Source organism: Amaranthus tricolor, chromosome 16 (assembly GCF_026212465.1).
Source record: "Amaranthus tricolor cultivar Red isolate AtriRed21 chromosome 16, ASM2621246v1, whole genome shotgun sequence".
Lineage (NCBI taxonomy): Eukaryota > Viridiplantae > Streptophyta > Magnoliopsida > Caryophyllales > Amaranthaceae > Amaranthus > Amaranthus tricolor.
Window position 1 is genome coordinate 7,264,698 of NC_080062.1, and position 17,293 is coordinate 7,281,990.

A 17,293-nucleotide genomic window follows, 5' to 3' on the forward strand; every position below is an offset into this window, starting at 1 on the left:
GGACAATAAAAGAAAACTTGGGATGTTGGTGAATTTTGCAAAATTTCATTTGTAAGTCCAAAAAGCGTAAAACAATTGTATTATTTGAAATTAGTGAAAAGAATCTCGATTCAACATGATTCAAATTGGACCCGACATAATTTAAAATTAATCCGATTACCCGATTGAAAATAAAACCAATGTGAAATCTGTCTCACCAAACTATTTTGACAAGTCTCACTTTAATGCAAAAATTGTATGTGTAACAATAAGATTCACAAAAAAAAATAAAATAAAATAAAAAATAAAAAATCTTACTCCTAACTAACTCAAAATCCAGTAATTGGACTTAAATTATACGTTGGTAGCTTCATTTTGTGTCGTTTTTGACCAGTTGGAACAAAATCCCCCATATTTCCATACCAATTACCAAGTAAGCAATAGCCATCCCTTTAATATTCCAAGTCTTGGGAACTTTTTTAGCAGGAATTCTTGTGTGAGAACTTTGACGATCTTACATTAAAATATTTTTATATATGAATTAAATAATTTAACTAATATAATTATTAATAAATAAACTTTTTAATTTATCTTATTAAGAGACGCTCTTTATATATATACTTTATATAAACAACTGTTTTTACCCATGAACCATTTCTATCAAAACCCATCAACAAATTCCTTTAATCATCTCACTTTACAATATACTATACACCTTTAATCCTAACCATTAAAACACAGTGCATGTTTGATGTTTTTAGAATACTTTTATATATATATATATATATATATATATATATATATATATATATATATATATAGTGTGTTCAGCCAACCTTGACCTATGTAACACATTCTATAACATAGAAAAATCTAAAGTGTAAAGATTTAAGCATCCATTGACCCAATGTCAATGCTATAGTCTCCCTTATTTTCCTTCCCAAATCCCACTTACTACATATAGTCCACCATTCTCTCTTCTCATCACTAGTCAACTTTCCTCTCACTTTCTCCACCACCCAATAATCTTCAAAACCCACCAAACTAATAATTTGAATTTCTTCTTTCATTTAAATTTATTTGATCATTAATTATTCTATACCAAAAAACACATAAAACTTCATCGTAGAGAAAAAAAGAAGGTGGCAATCTATTCTCATAAAGAAGAATACGGTTAAAGAGTCCGTCGACTATAGAAGGATCCTTAAAAAAATTCTAAAAAAAAGATTCCTACAACCAAATAGACCGTATGAAGCTGAATCAACAAAAACTACATAAAACTTAATTATACTTTTCTTTTCCATTCAGGTTGTAAAAATTAAATTTTTTTCTCAAAAGTAAAAAAAATTTTTAAGTACCAGACTAACTGATAAGTAATTAATAATTTATAATTTTTATTATTTGAAATAGGAAAGCACTCATCTTGGGGAGGGCTACTACTTAGATGCTTTCATTAGCTATTCACCTAAGCTCTGTAATATCTCTTGTTGGATTGGGTTGCCTTTTGTATTTCATCTTCAACCATTCAGTTGAATATCCAAAGCATCAGACGGTGGTTGTGTTCTTTAATTCGACGGCTAAGATTGGTCAGACTGATGATGATTATATCTGTGCTACGTTGGATTGGTGGCCTTCTGATAAGTGTGATTATGGTTCTTGTAGTTGGGGCATGGCCTCTCTTCTCAATCTGGTTTGTTTTTTCTTCTATATATTTTCTTTCAAATTCTTAAACAAGACTATCTTTACTGAGTAGACCGATATGCATTTAGTGCGTTAAAATAATTATTTGTGATTTTAAATTGATCAATTAAAAAAATTAACTGGTTATATGAGTCCATCACATGATAAAAAAGTTTCATACAAGACAAGCCTTTTTATATTGTATTACGTAGTAGACAAAGGTAATGAGAGACTAAATAGAAATCACACTCAATTATTTATCTAGTAGTATTTTCTTCAATTTAAATAAGACTTAATTTTTATTATATTTTAAATACATAGTATAAGTCAACTTTTTGAGATTTTTTAAAGGGGCTTATTTGTATTAAAATTTTTTTGAATATAATTAACCCATAGAAATAATAATAATAATAATAATAATAATAACAATAATAATAATAATATAAAGTGAGTGAGGTTGACTTTTAAATACATAAATGGACAATATTTGGTTAATAAAGAATTTTGAAAATTATTTTCTTGACCATTTTAATTAATTTAGAGGAGTTTGTGAAATCATGACGGATTTCGTTGGCTTTTGCCGTTTCCTATTGGATGGTTATACAAAGGATGAACAACTATATAAGAATCATTCTAACTTACATTGGTTGGGTTGATTGATAGTATACTTATCATCGATATCAATAAAATATACTAGTGAAGAAATAACTTGAGATACGTGTCACACTGTCATTAAAATTTTTTCCGTATTTTTCTATTTATAACAAGGAAATTTTTGATATTTGATTTGATATTTAGGGAAACAATTAACTCATCAAAACATGTAATATTTGTTAATTGACTATAACTATATGTGATGATATGTTGAAATACTATATATATTTCCTAATATAAACCAAAAAATAATAAACATATAAATCTTTATTTTAACTTAGATAATAAATTATCATCATATAATAAATAAGCTAACTAATCTGACTATTTTTTCAACTAAAATCCTCCCTCCTATTTATCATAGTTGAAGACATTTAAATTTTATTTGTCTCAATTATCAAATAATTATTGTGAGTATATGTTTTAAAACTATTGTACAATAAATTATTTATCCACTTATATAATGATAATATCATAACAAATATAAAAATTTAATAGTTACGTTTATGTTGTAAATAAATTAATTTTATAAAATAATATTATTATTCATATCATTAAATATTTATAACATCCGTGTTTTACACGGAAATCTATCTTATATACTATTATTCTCTCTGTTCTTTTGAAATTGTAACTGGTAATATGTATATTAAAGAACGATTAATTGTGAATTGTTAAGTATTATATTTTTATAATTTTTTAAAAATTAATTAAAACTCATTTTTTTTAGTCTCCATGCTAATGGTGCATGATAACTAATTATAGATAAATAGTTGAGAATCGGATTTTATTTAAATTTAACCATAGCAAATATTATATTTTTCAGAAAAGATTATGTGTCTGATTTTTAATTAATTATCTCTTTTCCTCGGCCTATAAATAGTTGGAATTAATAATAAGAAATTATGGCTACTAGATTTTCTACGTAATGCTTGCTTAGTATATATGCAACAATGATAATGGTGTTGATATCACGCTGCTTTTGATTACCATTTGTTTATAACCAAATTATATATAATGCTAGTTGTATTTAAATTTGAAGGATAAATTATAGTATTTGTACTCTGCATATATTTTTTTATATGAGTTAGCTAGATTTTATATCTATTTACCATATATATTTAAATTAAAATATTATATAAATTTTAAGCTGTTGATATTTTTATTGATTTAAATCTTTATAAATAAATTGTTAAATAACTTTTAAAAAATAACAGACTTTTATCAATTAATTTTAATAACTTTTAAAAAAATAATAGACTTTTATCAATTAATTTTAATAGAACTCAATAACTGCTTTAAAGTATTCACCAATAAGGAGCATTAAACTTGATATTAAAATATAAATAATAAATAGAGGGTTGAACAAAAATCAAACTCATGATTTCATATAGGAAAAGTGCTACTTACTCCAATTCAGACAAGACTTAATTTTCATAATCATAATATTTTAATATTTTTTATAATAACATTTTATCCTTTATAATTTAGTAAAACTCAAGTTAAGAGGATATATTTTACTAAATAAAAATAAGTTGGGTTAATTTAAATAAATCAATTTTATCAATTTACCAAAATAAATTAATGTAAAAGAGCTAGACTTAAATTAAACTAAAATATTAGCATTAATTGTTGTATGAACAACCTTATTAAGAGAAACATTTCATATATAGATAAATAACTCATCTCATACATATTATGAAAATATAGTCGAAAATCTAAAAGTTTAAATATTAATTTTTTTTTTTGAATATAATAGTCCGTAATCTTGATAGTGGCACACTATTGGATCTTGACAATTCTGGCGGCTCTAAGATGAGTGATAGCCAACCATAATTCTTTTTTAGTGATAGATTACATCATTAGACTAGATTTAAGATAAACCAATTGCATGTTTGCTAAAAATAAGAATTTTTTTTATTCATTCTATTCTTTTATGAAAGTTTTTTGAATTGCTTTTATTTTAATCACAGTCATTTAGTCTCATTTGCTTTTAGTACAAAGATTAAGAAATGAAAAATTTAATAAATCAAATCGTTAAAATAGTGATGTATTTAAAGATAAAAAAGAAAATATAAATATAAATATAAAGAGTGAATTGCTAAGATCATATTTAAAAATAAAAACGTGATAAATAAATTAAGAGTAACTAAAATAAAAATATGGCAAATTAGAAAGTGGAATAGCATTATGAATATGATGACAATTGACAAGTTAATTTTTATTTATTAGATTAAACATTTCATTAATTATAAAACTATGAGTCTATGACCTTAATTAGATTAAATTAGATTAATTAGATTAAACATTTCATTAATTTATAAATTAATATATGTTGACCTTTTTATTTATTTATCTAAGTGGGGTTCCCTAAGTCAATATATGACACTTGAAAGTTAAAACTATGAGTCTATGACCTTAGAGCACAACTCATTTTTCTAACTTATTAAAATTTCAATTAAGGCATTAATTATAAAACTATAACCATTCTTTTATGAATTTAAGAGGGGTGGGGGGTTGTTATACTACCCAATGTTCCTAATTTGTCATATTTAGATTTTAATAGTTTAAAATTGAGTTAGGAGTACAATATAAGCACTAAATGTATTTTTAAATAAAATTAGTTCATTTACTTCAGAATATAATTACTTTATATTTTAAAGATAAATTAAATAAATAATAATGTTAATAATGTTTTCTTTTAAGTAATATTTTTAAATTTAACTTCTTATCTAACTCGAAAATTCAATAACAATAAAAAAACCATCTATAAAAAATAAAATAGTAGGGTCCATTAATCTTTTAATATAAGATTATAAGATTAAAGAAAATGTGTTGTGAGAAAGTATTCAACTAAATACATAAAAATTCTCCATAAGAATGTCAAAGACATTCAAAACATGCCCAAAATCATTTATTTGAGGTGTTCACTCAGATTATCAGGTCAATTGGGTCAGATCGTTCGGATCGGTTTAAAATCAGATCTAGCATCCTCATTGATTTTTACATAATTGACAGTCCACATTTGATATCAGATGAAGTCAAGTTTGGTTACATGATCGGATAAATTTCGAATCATCGGGTTTATTTTGAACACCTCTAGAGATGCTTAAATTTTACTTGCACAATAAATTCTAATTAGTGTGTTTACTCTCATCTCTAGGATTTGAACAACACAATTTTGTCAAATGCAGTGAAAGGTAAATTACATATAGAAGTCCTTCTAGTCTAAAACAATCAGCATGGATGTATTTGTGTAGTATGTATTAATGAAATCCTCTTCATATTCCAGCATTTGCTCCCCTGAAAATCAGAATGGGCGGAACACTACAAGATAAGTTAACTTACCAAACGGACGAGGAACAATCTTGTAATCCATTTGTCCGGAACAGCTCTCAACTTCTTGGTTTCTCGGAAGGTTGTTTGCCTATGGCTCGATGGGATGACCTTAACAGGTTCTTCAAAGAAACCGGGTGTGTACTGTGTTGGCTCATAAACTTTCCTCTTGTCTAACAAACACAAAAAAATTAACTAATAATAGCATCTCTTATGTCATGAAAGCAAGATAAGATACATCAATAATGACATCTAGGTTAGACATATTCGATTCTTGTCATATCCGGGTGATGCTTAGTTCAGTTCATTAGCAAGTCCATTCCGGTCTAACGCTAATAGGAGTGGTGGGGTTGATGCGAGTATGTTGGGGCTACCAGCTGTGTAACACCCCGGCCCATGGGACTGCCGGTGACTACCCATGGTGATTGTAGGCTGACCCCACAGACCAACACAAGTCTTTTCAACGCACTTTGGCCTCATTCATGCGCACCCAAGAAAACTTCCCAGGAGGTCACCCATCCTAAGATTGCTCTCACCAAGCATACTTAATTGTAGAGTTCTTAGCAAATGGACTTCCTAGAAAAGAAGATGCGCCTTATTGATATGAATAGTCTATCAATCATTTTTAAAGCTTCATTCGGGGTATCACAAGCTGTGAATGACACGCATAGTATGATATTATTCGCTTTGGGCTGAGCCCATTGCCTTATACTAATTCAAAGTTGGATCACTTATATGTTTATCACTCTTTTTTCCAACGTGGGACTTGGGATGTACACTCAATAGTCTTTATTTATTTCTAATTCGAGTCATGCAATCATGAAAAGGCTTAGTTTTGAGATTTATTGGTATTTAGTTTTGAGATTCATCACTTCTTGCTCCACTAGTGAAAGAAACACTCTTCTTTCGGAATGTCTTTGCCTCCTATATACGCCGCAGGTATATTGTTATGGGTACCTTACATTTTACAGATAAACGGTGAATCATCTGACTAAAACATTATAATTCATCAGGACGAACACTTTGGTATTGTACCATTGGAGGCAATGGCAGCCTATAAGCCCGTCATTGCTTGTAACAGTGGAGGACCTACAGAAACCGTTAAGCACGAAGTCACAGGATTTCTCTGTGATCCTACTCCACAGGGGTTCTCGTTAGCTATGGGCAAATTCATTCAAGACCCTGATTTAGCACAAAGAATGGGGGAGTGTGCCCGTCAGCATGTCGTAGAGTCGTTTTCAAACAAGGTTTTCGGCCAGTATTTGAACCAATATATTGTCGACATCGTTAGAGGGAAACTTGATTGATAATGTAGGAACTATTTCCAATCGAGCATAGGTCAGAAGTTTTGCGTATCCCGAGTCTGTAAAGTAGATACCTCGTATAACATATGTATGTTGATACTTGATAGTTGATTCACGAAACACAAGTTGAATGATTTGATTTTGTGTTGTTTAATGATAGGAAATTTGCGGGAGAGTTATTTTTGAAGAGATGAATTGGTTAATTTCATCGTTCTTTTTAAATTTGACATAATTTTCAATTATATTGGTCTTTTTTACTCTTTTTTATTTTCATTTTTAGTTATATTTTTATATTCATTTAATCTTATCAAAAAATACTAATATGTTTATTTTATCTTCTTCTCTTTCATCTTTTTTTTTTTTTTTTTTTTGGTTTTATTCTCCTACTAAAAACTAAAATAATTAAGTTCTCCTATTTTCAAATTCAAAGGACATTTAATTTAACATTTATGAATTATGGATAATTAGAGCATTTTGTAGAACTTTGAAGACCATCAATTGATATTTTTTTCCCTTAAAATTGAAGGACAATAAAAGAAAACTTGGGATGTTGGTGAATTTTGCAAAATTTCATTTGTAAGTCCAAAAAGCGTAAAACAATTGTATTATTTGAAATTAGTGAAAAGAATCTCGATTCAACATGATTCAAATTGGACCCGACATAATTTAAAATTAATCCGATTACCCGATTGAAAATAAAACCAATGTGAAATCTGTCTCACCAAACTATTTTGACAAGTCTCACTTTAATGCAAAAATTGTATGTGTAACAATAAGATTCACAAAAAAAAATAAAATAAAATAAAAAATAAAAAATCTTACTCCTAACTAACTCAAAATCCAGTAATTGGACTTAAATTATACGTTGGTAGCTTCATTTTGTGTCGTTTTTGACCAGTTGGAACAAAATCCCCCATATTTCCATACCAATTACCAAGTAAGCAATAGCCATCCCTTTAATATTCCAAGTCTTGGGAACTTTTTTAGCAGGAATTCTTGTGTGAGAACTTTGACGATCTTACATTAAAATATTTTTATATATGAATTAAATAATTTAACTAATATAATTATTAATAAATAAACTTTTTAATTTATCTTATTAAGAGACGCTCTTTATATATATACTTTATATAAACAACTGTTTTTACCCATGAACCATTTCTATCAAAACCCATCAACAAATTCCTTTAATCATCTCACTTTACAATATACTATACACCTTTAATCCTAACCATTAAAACACAGTGCATGTTTGATGTTTTTAGAATACTTTTATATATATATATATATATATATATATATATATATATATATATATATATATATATATATATATATATATATAGTGTGTTCAGCCAACCTTGACCTATGTAACACATTCTATAACATAGAAAAATCTAAAGTGTAAAGATTTAAGCATCCATTGACCCAATGTCAATGCTATAGTCTCCCTTATTTTCCTTCCCAAATCCCACTTACTACATATAGTCCACCATTCTCTCTTCTCATCACTAGTCAACTTTCCTCTCACTTTCTCCACCACCCAATAATCTTCAAAACCCACCAAACTAATAATTTGAATTTCTTCTTTCATTTAAATTTATTTGATCATTAATTATTCTATACCAAAAAACACATAAAACTTCATCGTAGAGAAAAAAAGAAGGTGGCAATCTATTCTCATAAAGAAGAATACGGTTAAAGAGTCCGTCGACTATAGAAGGATCCTTAAAAAAATTCTAAAAAAAAGATTCCTACAACCAAATAGACCGTATGAAGCTGAATCAACAAAAACTACATAAAACTTAATTATACTTTTCTTTTCCATTCAGGTTGTAAAAATTAAATTTTTTTCTCAAAAGTAAAAAAAATTTTTAAGTACCAGACTAACTGATAAGTAATTAATAATTTATAATTTTTATTATTTGAAATAGGAAAGCACTCATCTTGGGGAGGGCTACTACTTAGATGCTTTCATTAGCTATTCACCTAAGCTCTGTAATATCTCTTGTTGGATTGGGTTGCCTTTTGTATTTCATCTTCAACCATTCAGTTGAATATCCAAAGCATCAGACGGTGGTTGTGTTCTTTAATTCGACGGCTAAGATTGGTCAGACTGATGATGATTATATCTGTGCTACGTTGGATTGGTGGCCTTCTGATAAGTGTGATTATGGTTCTTGTAGTTGGGGCATGGCCTCTCTTCTCAATCTGGTTTGTTTTTTCTTCTATATATTTTCTTTCAAATTCTTAAACAAGACTATCTTTACTGAGTAGACCGATATGCATTTAGTGCGTTAAAATAATTATTTGTGATTTTAAATTGATCAATTAAAAAAATTAACTGGTTATATGAGTCCATCACATGATAAAAAAGTTTCATACAAGACAAGCCTTTTTATATTGTATTACGTAGTAGACAAAGGTAATGAGAGACTAAATAGAAATCACACTCAATTATTTATCTAGTAGTATTTTCTTCAATTTAAATAAGACTTAATTTTTATTATATTTTAAATACATAGTATAAGTCAACTTTTTGAGATTTTTTAAAGGGGCTTATTTGTATTAAAATTTTTTTGAATATAATTAACCCATAGAAATAATAATAATAATAATAATAATAATAACAATAATAATAATAATATAAAGTGAGTGAGGTTGACTTTTAAATACATAAATGGACAATATTTGGTTAATAAAGAATTTTGAAAATTATTTTCTTGACCATTTTAATTAATTTAGAGGAGTTTGTGAAATCATGACGGATTTCGTTGGCTTTTGCCGTTTCCTATTGGATGGTTATACAAAGGATGAACAACTATATAAGAATCATTCTAACTTACATTGGTTGGGTTGATTGATAGTATACTTATCATCGATATCAATAAAATATACTAGTGAAGAAATAACTTGAGATACGTGTCACACTGTCATTAAAATTTTTTCCGTATTTTTCTATTTATAACAAGGAAATTTTTGATATTTGATTTGATATTTAGGGAAACAATTAACTCATCAAAACATGTAATATTTGTTAATTGACTATAACTATATGTGATGATATGTTGAAATACTATATATATTTCCTAATATAAACCAAAAAATAATAAACATATAAATCTTTATTTTAACTTAGATAATAAATTATCATCATATAATAAATAAGCTAACTAATCTGACTATTTTTTCAACTAAAATCCTCCCTCCTATTTATCATAGTTGAAGACATTTAAATTTTATTTGTCTCAATTATCAAATAATTATTGTGAGTATATGTTTTAAAACTATTGTACAATAAATTATTTATCCACTTATATAATGATAATATCATAACAAATATAAAAATTTAATAGTTACGTTTATGTTGTAAATAAATTAATTTTATAAAATAATATTATTATTCATATCATTAAATATTTATAACATCCGTGTTTTACACGGAAATCTATCTTATATACTATTATTCTCTCTGTTCTTTTGAAATTGTAACTGGTAATATGTATATTAAAGAACGATTAATTGTGAATTGTTAAGTATTATATTTTTATAATTTTTTAAAAATTAATTAAAACTCATTTTTTTTAGTCTCCATGCTAATGGTGCATGATAACTAATTATAGATAAATAGTTGAGAATCGGATTTTATTTAAATTTAACCATAGCAAATATTATATTTTTCAGAAAAGATTATGTGTCTGATTTTTAATTAATTATCTCTTTTCCTCGGCCTATAAATAGTTGGAATTAATAATAAGAAATTATGGCTACTAGATTTTCTACGTAATGCTTGCTTAGTATATATGCAACAATGATAATGGTGTTGATATCACGCTGCTTTTGATTACCATTTGTTTATAACCAAATTATATATAATGCTAGTTGTATTTAAATTTGAAGGATAAATTATAGTATTTGTACTCTGCATATATTTTTTTATATGAGTTAGCTAGATTTTATATCTATTTACCATATATATTTAAATTAAAATATTATATAAATTTTAAGCTGTTGATATTTTTATTGATTTAAATCTTTATAAATAAATTGTTAAATAACTTTTAAAAAATAACAGACTTTTATCAATTAATTTTAATAACTTTTAAAAAAATAATAGACTTTTATCAATTAATTTTAATAGAACTCAATAACTGCTTTAAAGTATTCACCAATAAGGAGCATTAAACTTGATATTAAAATATAAATAATAAATAGAGGGTTGAACAAAAATCAAACTCATGATTTCATATAGGAAAAGTGCTACTTACTCCAATTCAGACAAGACTTAATTTTCATAATCATAATATTTTAATATTTTTTATAATAACATTTTATCCTTTATAATTTAGTAAAACTCAAGTTAAGAGGATATATTTTACTAAATAAAAATAAGTTGGGTTAATTTAAATAAATCAATTTTATCAATTTACCAAAATAAATTAATGTAAAAGAGCTAGACTTAAATTAAACTAAAATATTAGCATTAATTGTTGTATGAACAACCTTATTAAGAGAAACATTTCATATATAGATAAATAACTCATCTCATACATATTATGAAAATATAGTCGAAAATCTAAAAGTTTAAATATTAATTTTTTTTTTTGAATATAATAGTCCGTAATCTTGATAGTGGCACACTATTGGATCTTGACAATTCTGGCGGCTCTAAGATGAGTGATAGCCAACCATAATTCTTTTTTAGTGATAGATTACATCATTAGACTAGATTTAAGATAAACCAATTGCATGTTTGCTAAAAATAAGAATTTTTTTTATTCATTCTATTCTTTTATGAAAGTTTTTTGAATTGCTTTTATTTTAATCACAGTCATTTAGTCTCATTTGCTTTTAGTACAAAGATTAAGAAATGAAAAATTTAATAAATCAAATCGTTAAAATAGTGATGTATTTAAAGATAAAAAAGAAAATATAAATATAAATATAAAGAGTGAATTGCTAAGATCATATTTAAAAATAAAAACGTGATAAATAAATTAAGAGTAACTAAAATAAAAATATGGCAAATTAGAAAGTGGAATAGCATTATGAATATGATGACAATTGACAAGTTAATTTTTATTTATTAGATTAAACATTTCATTAATTATAAAACTATGAGTCTATGACCTTAATTAGATTAAATTAGATTAATTAGATTAAACATTTCATTAATTTATAAATTAATATATGTTGACCTTTTTATTTATTTATCTAAGTGGGGTTCCCTAAGTCAATATATGACACTTGAAAGTTAAAACTATGAGTCTATGACCTTAGAGCACAACTCATTTTTCTAACTTATTAAAATTTCAATTAAGGCATTAATTATAAAACTATAACCATTCTTTTATGAATTTAAGAGGGGTGGGGGGTTGTTATACTACCCAATGTTCCTAATTTGTCATATTTAGATTTTAATAGTTTAAAATTGAGTTAGGAGTACAATATAAGCACTAAATGTATTTTTAAATAAAATTAGTTCATTTACTTCAGAATATAATTACTTTATATTTTAAAGATAAATTAAATAAATAATAATGTTAATAATGTTTTCTTTTAAGTAATATTTTTAAATTTAACTTCTTATCTAACTCGAAAATTCAATAACAATAAAAAAACCATCTATAAAAAATAAAATAGTAGGGTCCATTAATCTTTTAATATAAGATTATAAGATTAAAGAAAATGTGTTGTGAGAAAGTATTCAACTAAATACATAAAAATTCTCCATAAGAATGTCAAAGACATTCAAAACATGCCCAAAATCATTTATTTGAGGTGTTCACTCAGATTATCAGGTCAATTGGGTCAGATCGTTCGGATCGGTTTAAAATCAGATCTAGCATCCTCATTGATTTTTACATAATTGACAGTCCACATTTGATATCAGATGAAGTCAAGTTTGGTTACATGATCGGATAAATTTCGAATCATCGGGTTTATTTTGAACACCTCTAGAGATGCTTAAATTTTACTTGCACAATAAATTCTAATTAGTGTGTTTACTCTCATCTCTAGGATTTGAACAACACAATTTTGTCAAATGCAGTGAAAGGTAAATTACATATAGAAGTCCTTCTAGTCTAAAACAATCAGCATGGATGTATTTGTGTAGTATGTATTAATGAAATCCTCTTCATATTCCAGCATTTGCTCCCCTGAAAATCAGAATGGGCGGAACACTACAAGATAAGTTAACTTACCAAACGGACGAGGAACAATCTTGTAATCCATTTGTCCGGAACAGCTCTCAACTTCTTGGTTTCTCGGAAGGTTGTTTGCCTATGGCTCGATGGGATGACCTTAACAGGTTCTTCAAAGAAACCGGGTGTGTACTGTGTTGGCTCATAAACTTTCCTCTTGTCTAACAAACACAAAAAAATTAACTAATAATAGCATCTCTTATGTCATGAAAGCAAGATAAGATACATCAATAATGACATCTAGGTTAGACATATTCGATTCTTGTCATATCCGGGTGATGCTTAGTTCAGTTCATTAGCAAGTCCATTCCGGTCTAACGCTAATAGGAGTGGTGGGGTTGATGCGAGTATGTTGGGGCTACCAGCTGTGTAACACCCCGGCCCATGGGACTGCCGGTGACTACCCATGGTGATTGTAGGCTGACCCCACAGACCAACACAAGTCTTTTCAACGCACTTTGGCCTCATTCATGCGCACCCAAGAAAACTTCCCAGGAGGTCACCCATCCTAAGATTGCTCTCACCAAGCATACTTAATTGTAGAGTTCTTAGCAAATGGACTTCCTAGAAAAGAAGATGCGCCTTATTGATATGAATAGTCTATCAATCATTTTTAAAGCTTCATTCGGGGTATCACAAGCTGTGAATGACACGCATAGTATGATATTATTCGCTTTGGGCTGAGCCCATTGCCTTATACTAATTCAAAGTTGGATCACTTATATGTTTATCACTCTTTTTTCCAACGTGGGACTTGGGATGTACACTCAATAGTCTTTATTTATTTCTAATTCGAGTCATGCAATCATGAAAAGGCTTAGTTTTGAGATTTATTGGTATTTTGTGACTAGGGCTATTGTTACTTTTGGGTTGAATGCACTAAAGGGAAGGACAATAAACCCAGATGGGTCAACAGTTGGAGCTTGGGATCCTAGCAATGCTGAATACCTTTTGAGATATACAGTCAACAAGGGATACAATATTTATGGATGGGAATTTGGTAAGACATTCTTAAAAGGATTAAATTGTTCTGAACTTTTCTCAAACAATTTGAAGTACTTGTTCCAAATTGTTGATATTTTGTTCATGTTCTGAACTATTGATAGGAAATGAGCTCAGTGGCAATGGAATCGGTGCGAAAGTAAGGGCTCAGCAGTATGCTTCTGATGTGAAAACGCTACAAAATCTGTTGCAAAAGATGTATGTTGGCTCGGAATCCAAGCCTATTGTGCTAGGCCCGGGAGGATTCTTTGACGCTACATGGTTCTCCGAGTTTATTGGTGAAACAACCAAGTCTGTGCAAGCAATCACTCACCATGTCTATAATCTTGGTGCAGGTATGCCATCCCAGCAACATTTCATCACTTCAATGTCATTAAATGACTCTCACGTACAGGGGTTATGAGGTCCGGATGTACACAACATAACCCTTGTTTTAGTGATAATAAAGAGGTCGTTTACGATTAGGAATGTTTAGCAGGGCGGGTCAACCCAACAGGTCAAGGGTCATGTCATATTTTAACGGGTCGGGTCATTAACGGGCCTTGATGTAAAAGGTCGGACCGAGCTGGATAATTGTAAGAGTTGATTGCGATAAAAAATTTTACCACTTTTTTTTATATTTTTATATGATATTATTATATACATAAGCGAATCGATCCGACGGGCCATAAAGTAGAATAAAAAAACTATTATATAAACTTTTAAAAAACGGGTCAAAGTGGGTCGGATTTAAACGGACTTTAACCCGTCCTGGCCTGTCTAAAATTAGACATGACCCGACCCCGCCCGTTGAACACCTCTATTTCTAACTAATCCTTAGTAGCAAAATCATCAGCAACTTCACATAAACAAGAAGTGCCTATGATTCGAATCATATTAATAATAGTCAAAGTGCAAAAACAAAGGACCATAAATGTCTAGGTGAAAACTATTTTTTTTTTTACTGGTTTGCAGGAGACAACAGTGACCTTATTGGTAGGATATTAAATCCATCTATCCTCGACTCGGAAGCAAATGTATTCAGTACCCTCCAACAAGAAATTAGGCGTTCAGGGACTTCGGCTATAGCTTGGGTTGGTGAAGCCGGCGGCGCTTTTAACAGCGGTCGCAATCATGTGACAAATGCTTTTGTAATGAGCTTCTGGTAAACTTTCCTCTATATAAGCTACTAAAGTTTGTTTAATTTCCACTAGATTCCCAAGGGTGAAGTTTATGAGCTTTTGTTAACAAGAATAGGTACTTAGATCAGCTAGGAATGGCAGCAACCTATAACACCAAAACCTATTGCAGACAAACTTTGATAGGTGGAAATTACGGGCTTCTCGACAAATCTAATTTCGCTCCAAATCCCGATTATTACAGGTATAGTTATGGACTGTTTAAACAGAATTTTCGGAAACGCACCATAAGTTGCACTTTTTACTAACTTGTGCGAGTTTTTGTAGTGCTCTACTTTGGCATCGGTTGATGGGAAAACAAGTTCTATCCACAAGTGTTACAGGGACGAGAAAGTTACGAGCCTACACTCATTGCTCGAAACAATCTGTGAGTACTACTATTTTCCATATCTGAGTCTCGTTTTCGGAACATGTCACTCAATTTCAGTATACAAAAACAAGCGTCATATCCTAAAATAGTATTTGAACTGTCTTATTGCCCAAAAATAAAAGTGTCACTCATTAAAGCAAAAGTATATGAATAACTTATGTACTAAAAATTAAAAGAAAAATTACTAGGAATAATACAACCTTTTGCTTATTTTCCTACAATAATACTAAATTTTGATTAATCATGAATAATATCAACTTAAGGGTATTTTTTTAGAATCCTAACATGTTAAAAATCAAACTATAGGAGATTATATGACAGAAAAAAATTGGTAAATTAGCTAATAAACTAAAGTTGGTTTTACTTAGGAAAAATCACCCACCCCTGAGTTGGTGTTATTCATGGTTAACAAAAGGTTGTATTATTCACAGTAATTTTTCCAAAATTAATGGAAAATTTGTAAATAATGTTCTCAACTATTGCTCATCGACTAAAAATACCCCCAACTATTATTTAATCCTGTATACTTCAAAGTATTTGGATACTTGAACTTGTATATCCCCAACTAGCTCATTGACTCAAAATACCTAAAACAGCCAGTTGAAAATAATGCATTGTATTTAAGGTTAAGTATTTCCCAATACTTCAGGGTATACATTGTTAAATAATAATTAGGGGTATTTTCAATCAATGAGCAATAGTTGAGAGTGTTATTTACAAATTTTCGAAATTGAAAACGAAGCATTCATATGGGATAAAATCATAAAAATATGTACCTTCAGCATTCATATGGGATAAAATCATAAAAATATGTACCTTGAGCATCATGAATTAGATTACTTCATGCATTCATCCTCATTTGAAGCTTCTCTGACAAGGCTAAGATTTATCCATTCAGCAAGGGATCACATTGTTATTAATCAACATAGACGCTGAGGTGACATTTGAAGTCAACATAACTACAGAAAACGGAAGCGTTTCAGTAGAAAATAGAGGCCCGTTCGCTCGAAAATCCAAGTTCGAGAAAATGCCAATAATCAGTACAAGAGAAGAATACCACCTGACCGCGCCAAATAAGGATTTGAGCAGCAAGAAAGTGCTCTTAAATTGGAAAGTTTTGACAGTTGATTCCTCCAGTGGTATTCCACCATTAAAACCTGCAATTGTAAATATAAACGAACCTATAACTGTCGTACCTTTCTCGATTGTATTCGTACATATTCCAAGCATTGTTCCATATGCTTGTACATAGAAAAGATACACATCAGAACAAGAAAGAAAATAGAAATACAAAGCACAAATGTAACAAATATTAATCAATTTTAATATCACAGTAATCCTCATACTCTTAAAACATGTTTCTCATTTGTCGAATGTATTTACGAACATTCGGGCATGGCTTCAATGCTCAAAAAGAATATTAAAATCAGAAGAAAGGCGTGCTTCAATTACTCGGTAAACTAGTGAACAAGACTCATCATACGGGGAAAATGGTTCCCCTTAAAACAAAAATGTCGGTCCCTAGATCCTATGCTCATCCTCAAGTTTCATTGACGGAAAAGTTTCCCAGATACAAAATCCTAT

The 17,293-nt window shown here is 28.8% G+C and overlaps 2 protein-coding genes across 4 annotated transcripts; both read left to right on the forward strand.

The window, feature by feature from the left end:
* Window positions 1–815: 815 nt before the first annotated feature.
* On the forward strand, window positions 816–7,195 carry LOC130802777 (heparanase-like protein 3). Of its 2 annotated transcripts, XM_057666842.1 has the most exons (5): window positions 816–1,287; window positions 1,390–1,669; window positions 5,477–5,513; window positions 5,606–5,786; window positions 6,663–7,195. In XM_057666842.1, the coding sequence occupies exons 2-5, from the start codon at window positions 1,424–1,426 to the stop codon at window positions 6,805–6,807; spliced, it is 609 nt and encodes a 202-aa protein (XP_057522825.1). In that variant the 5' UTR covers window positions 816–1,287; window positions 1,390–1,423; the 3' UTR covers window positions 6,808–7,195. The 2 variants fall into 2 exon arrangements, with proteins under 2 accessions (XP_057522825.1, XP_057522824.1); XM_057666841.1 differs by having other exon boundaries at window positions 823–1,669.
* Window positions 7,196–8,321: 1,126 nt separating this feature from the next.
* On the forward strand, window positions 8,322–17,063 carry LOC130802779 (heparanase-like protein 3). Of its 2 annotated transcripts, XM_057666847.1 has the most exons (10): window positions 8,322–8,785; window positions 8,888–9,167; window positions 12,975–13,011; window positions 13,104–13,284; window positions 14,011–14,159; window positions 14,266–14,496; window positions 15,116–15,305; window positions 15,398–15,523; window positions 15,607–15,706; window positions 16,608–17,063. In XM_057666847.1, exons 2-10 carry the CDS (start codon window positions 8,922–8,924, stop codon window positions 16,959–16,961), a joined length of 1,614 nt encoding a protein of 537 aa, XP_057522830.1. In that variant the 5' UTR covers window positions 8,322–8,785; window positions 8,888–8,921; the 3' UTR covers window positions 16,962–17,063. The 2 variants fall into 2 exon arrangements, with proteins under 2 accessions (XP_057522830.1, XP_057522829.1); XM_057666846.1 differs by having other exon boundaries at window positions 8,322–9,167.
* The last annotated feature ends 230 nt before the right edge of the window (window positions 17,064–17,293 follow it).

Excerpts from the sequence above, each read along its gene's own strand:
- LOC130802777 (XM_057666842.1), top strand. The coding sequence starts at position 1,424 with ATGCTTTCATTAGCTATTCACCTAAGCTCTGTAATATCTCTTGTTGGA. Across the intron at positions 1,670-5,476 it reads TGGCCTCTCTTCTCAATCTG|GATTTGAACAACACAATTTT; the intron begins GTTTGTTTTTTC and ends TCTCATCTCTAG. Across the intron at positions 5,514-5,605 it reads TTTGTCAAATGCAGTGAAAG|CATTTGCTCCCCTGAAAATC; the intron begins GTAAATTACATA and ends TTCATATTCCAG.
- LOC130802779 (XM_057666846.1), top strand. The coding sequence starts at position 8,922 with ATGCTTTCATTAGCTATTCACCTAAGCTCTGTAATATCTCTTGTTGGA. Across the intron at positions 14,160-14,265 it reads TATTTATGGATGGGAATTTG|GAAATGAGCTCAGTGGCAAT; the intron begins GTAAGACATTCT and ends AACTATTGATAG. Across the intron at positions 15,707-16,607 it reads CTCATTGCTCGAAACAATCT|CAAGGGATCACATTGTTATT; the intron begins GTGAGTACTACT and ends TTATCCATTCAG.